General features: G+C 50.4%; 1 protein-coding gene across 1 annotated transcript; it reads left to right on the top strand.

The window, feature by feature from the left end:
- On the top strand, positions 1 to 964 carry RPS20 (ribosomal protein S20). Its single transcript, XM_049782409.1, has 4 exons — positions 1 to 63; positions 144 to 243; positions 459 to 532; positions 755 to 964. Exons 1-4 carry the CDS (start codon positions 1 to 3, stop codon positions 935 to 937), a joined length of 420 nt encoding a protein of 139 aa, XP_049638366.1. The 3' UTR covers positions 938 to 964.
- The last annotated feature ends 3,865 nt before the right edge of the window (positions 965 to 4,829 follow it).

Raw genomic sequence — 4,829 nt, 5'->3', positions numbered from 1 at the left:
ATGAGGGAGTGCTGGCGTTTGTACCAAGTCTCGCGAGACTTCTGGCCAGCTCGGGGCGCGATTGTGGGTTAGTCGGGGCGAGAGTGGCGAAGTCTCGCGAGATTTCCAGCCAGTCTCGCGCGACTTCCTCCTTTCGGGCGCAGGCGTTCAAAGACACCGGGAAGACGCCCGTGGAGCCCGAGGTGGCCATCCACCGCATCCGCATCACCCTCACCAGCCGCAACGTCAAGTCCCTGGAGAAGGGTGAGTCGGGGCGCTGCGCGACTCGGCGACGGGCTTATCGGCCGGCGGTGACGAGCCCGAAGCGACGTGAGCCACCGTGATGCGCTGTACGCTATTCTGAGCCGGCCGGGCACCAGGGGGGAGGCCGGGGCGGGTCGGGGGGCCCGGATGTGGGCGTCTGCGCATGCGTCCCGTCAGTGGCATGACATGTCATGTCCCGCCCCATCCTACCCCAGTGTGCGCTGACCTGATCCGGGGTGCCAAGGAAAAGAACCTGAAGGTGAAGGGCCCAGTGCGGATGCCCACCAAGGTGAGGTGGCAGGGGGGAATGCTCTTCTCTTTAAGGGTGCACAGCCTCCAAGGGGGTCCCAGCTCTTTCCTGGCTTTCTGGGGGGTCACACCCGGCTGTGCTCAGGGGTTCCCGTTGGCTCTGCACTCAGATGGCTCCTGGCAGACTCGGGCCCTTTGGGGTGCCGGGGTTCGAGCCACCTTCCCTGTCTTTAAATGCTCGCCCCACCGACCGTCCCCCCAGACGCTGAGGATCACCACCAGGAAGACCCCCTGCGGCGAGGGCTCCAAGACCTGGGACCGCTTCCAGATGCGCATCCACAAGCGCCTCATCGACCTGCACAGCCCCTCGGAGATCGTCAAGCAGATCACCTCCATCAGCATCGAGCCCGGCGTGGAGGTGGAGGTCACCATCGCCGACGCCTGAGTGCTCGGCTTTTTTAATAAAAAGATCGTTTTCACTCACTCACTCACTCGCGGGGTCCTGTCCATCTGTGGCAGCGCTCGGGTCACGGTCCCCGGAGAAGCTGACTCCACGGTCGCTCAGGGTTTGCACGTTGGGGAAAGAGCTGCGGGACCTCACCCAACCCGACTGGTTTGTGCATGGGGGTGGCCCAGCATGCGAAGTTGTGGGGTTTGGTGCGGAGGCGGTTCGTTCTGGTAAATGAGTCCGCCAGATTTTAGTCCCTTACCAACGGATAAGTGCCTTCTGTTTGCAGCAGAGGTGGCCTGGCAGCCAGGCTCAGCCAACTGCTGGCATCCCCAAGCCTTGATTTTACAACAGCAGAAATCAGGAGTTCCCAAATGTCAGTTGGCAGCAGGTGTGACTAGGATAAGATTGGGGCCCCAGCTGTGCTACCTGTCACCAGGTATATTCATTGGGAGTTGGCTTCATGTCAGCCAGGTACAGGTTTTATTTTTGATGTGTGGGCCTTGAATGTGTCCCCAGCACCTTAAGAGTAATGGCTTAGGGAGAGCTTGGGGTAGAGCATGACCCCAAATTCATATCCAGGGCAACAAGCTTTCCCAACTCATCACTTAGCCCTCCACTGGTCAGTAGCTTCTAGCAAGTAATGACCTAGAGCAGAGATTGCAAGTTTCGGGACTTGAACCTGAGTCTGCTGTGTGTAGTGTAGGTATGCTCTGCCTGTTCCTCCAGGAGCCAGCTACATTATACAGTAGATAACTGACTATGTACATTCTTAGTCCAGAACTGAAAGTACAATGCACCTCATGGAGAAATACACAGCCTGAGGTGGTGGACATGTGGGAAGCGGCCCTGGTTTGATTCCAAGCACCAAATGGGAAGGGATGGTCCCATTTTTTTTTTTTTTACCCCCAGTGCTGCTGGGAGCCCAAATTTTATGGATTCTTGCACTCAGTTTTCTGGGATTTCAGGTCCTGTTTTTTTTTTTTTGTTTTGTTTTTTTGGGCCACACCCGGTGGTGCTCAGGGGTTACTCCTGGCTATCTGCTCAGAAATAGCTCCTGGCAGGCATGGGGGACCATATGGGACACCGGGATTCGAACCAACCACCTTTGGTCCTGGATCAGCTGCTTGCAAGGGAAACGCCGCTGTGCTATCTCTCCAGGCCTATGGTCCTGTATTTCTTGGTTTTCTTTCATGTGGTCTTTCTAGTTATTCTATGTTTTGGGGCTACCTCTGCAATGCTTGGGGATTAGAGTACTTGTCTTGGCAGTTGACCTGGTTTGATCCTTGTGACCTTATATGGTCCCCTGAGCCCACCAAGAGTAAGTCCACAGCATGAATTTGGCTTAATATTTTATAATGAAGGTTCAGGGGGAAATCTCTAAAAGTAATATACTGCCATATTTACAATTTCATAGATTTTATAAATTTTTTATTTCAAAAATTTTATGATTTTTTTTATTTTTGGGCCACACCCATTTGATGGTCAGGGGTTACTCCTGGCTAAGTGCTCAGAAATCACCCCTGGCTTGGGGGGGGACCATATGGGACCCCAGGGGATCAAACTGCGGTCCTTACTTGGCTAGCACTTGCAAGGCAGACACCTTACCTCTAGCGCCACCTCACCGGCCCCGATGAAATTTTTTTTTGGTTTTTGGGCCACACCCGGTGACACTCAGAGGTTACTCCTGGCTATGCGCTCAGAAGTCGCTCCTGGCTTGGGGGACCATATGGGAGGTCCGTCCAAGGCTAGAGCAGGTAAGGCAGGCACCTTACCTCCAGCGCCACCGCCCGGCCCCCCGATGAAATTTCTTAATAGAAATTCAATCCATTATGGATGGTGCAAGAGCCCCAATGCCTGAGATCTGTTTGGTGAATCAGCCAGAAGCAGTTTTTAGGATAGGAACTTGGGACAAAATGAATGGGACAGCTTTACTCCGGAGACCAAGATCATAGGTGTCCTCAAATTGTGGCCTGCCAGGTTATTTTGTTGATTCTGCCTGTCCTTAGCTGACTCATCCTGGGCCCACAGTGGACTTGTGTGGGATGTGTTGCAATCCCACCTGATTTACCTCAATCTCAGGCAGGGGACCTCAAACCATTGCCACTCAAGGCAGGCCCATAGTTCCCATTATTTTAACTACTTGTTCTTTCTTACAGTATTGAATTTGTTCCTGCCTTTTTTTTTAGACTTCAAAAAAAGATGTTCATTATGCATAGGAATCCATCTGCCTGAGGGACAATGAGCTAGCTATTCCGTTTAGAGTTTGAGGATCCCATGAGTCAGGAAGACCTGTTTCAGTTTTTGAAGGTCAGACCTGCCCATTTCTAGCTCAGTCTTTTTGCCCTCTGCAGACCGTTGCCATGTTGAATGTAAAAGTTTACTGTTTGAAATGTTAACCTCATCCAAATGTCTTATAAAGAGTAGTGTGGTGTGAGGCCAGTGTGGTGGCACTAGAGGTAAAGTGTCTGCCAGTGTCCCATATGGTCCCCCAAGCCAGGAGCGACTTCTGAGTGCATAGCCAGGAGTAACCCCTGAGCATCACCGGGTGTGGCCCAAAAACCATAAAAAAAAAGTAGTGTGGAGCCACCTGGCTTACTCAGGTGACTGTCATCGTACAGCATGGTGACTATCAGCACCGGAGACTGGATCCCAAAGTTTACATGACAGCACCAAAAAATTTTGTACATGGAGTCAACAGGCTTAGGGTCATAATCATTTCACAACATTAGTCAAATATAATTCAAAAATATCCAGTGGGCCAGAAGCTAAAATATAGATTGCAAAAAGATTTATTTACATTGTTGCAGATCTGAATGTCTTCAAAGTGGTAAATAGGGGCCAGAGAGCACAGCGGCAGGGCGTTTGCTTTGCATGCAGCAGACTGGTTTGAATCCCAGCAACTCTCTTGGTCCCCCAAGCTTGCCAGGAGCAATTTCTGAGCATAGAGCCAGGAGGAACCCCTGAGTGCCACCGGGTCTGACCTAAAAACCAGAAAATAAAGGGAAATACTCTTGTAAGTATGCTGCTTTCCTTTATTAGTGGACTTCTAGGTTACTCCTCAGAAATCACTGCTGGCAGGCTTGGGGAACCAGATGGGATGCTGGGATGTGAACCATCGCCCTTCATGCAAGGCAAACACCCTATCTCCAAGCTACCTCTCTGGCCCTCCTGCTTCCATTTGTTAGCTATCCTGAACAGCTCTATACTGCTACTGACATGGCTACAAATGGCTTTTATAGATGGCTGCTTTCAGTTTTGGTCTTTGTTTTGGGGCCACGCTAGGTGGCGCTCAGCGGTTACTCCAGGTTCTGCTCTCAGAAATCACTCCTGACAACCACGGGGCCATATGGGATTCTGGGGATCAAACTCAGGTTGCCCATGTGCAAGGCAAATGCCCTACCTACTTTGCTGTCAGTCCTGCCTCAAAGCTTCTTTCAGTTCTTTGGTATAAATTTTCAAAGGTGATTTAGCAGGCCAATTGTAGTAACCTAGTGCTCCCTACTTTCATTCCTGCTCCCAGCTTAGATTCATTTTATTCTTTTCATGAGCAGTGTCTTTAAAAAAACTGATTTTTCTACTCACACCTAGATGCAATAGAGACTTCTAGTTTACCCCAAAGATGTTCAGAAGTAGGCCCATCTTTATAAGAATGATTACATCTGAGCAAACCTTTCTAGAGCTCATTAGGCTGCTTGATGTGCAACCACTTAGCCTGAGATGAAACACAATAGGGTGAGAGATAGAAAAACACAAGTGCTTACTAATCTTGGCAGATACTATTATTTAGAAAAATCAAACAACTTTCAGACCCAAAAGTTCTTTACTTTTTGTTTTTAGGTTACACCCAGCAGTACTTCTGGCTCTGCACTTAGGGGTCACCACCTGG

The sequence above is a fragment of the Suncus etruscus genome, chromosome 10 (assembly GCF_024139225.1).
Source record: "Suncus etruscus isolate mSunEtr1 chromosome 10, mSunEtr1.pri.cur, whole genome shotgun sequence".
In the NCBI taxonomy this organism is placed as follows: Eukaryota; Metazoa; Chordata; class Mammalia; order Eulipotyphla; family Soricidae; genus Suncus; species Suncus etruscus.
Note: the sequence above shows the minus strand (reverse complement) of the source record. Positions and strands in the feature narration are given on the sequence as shown.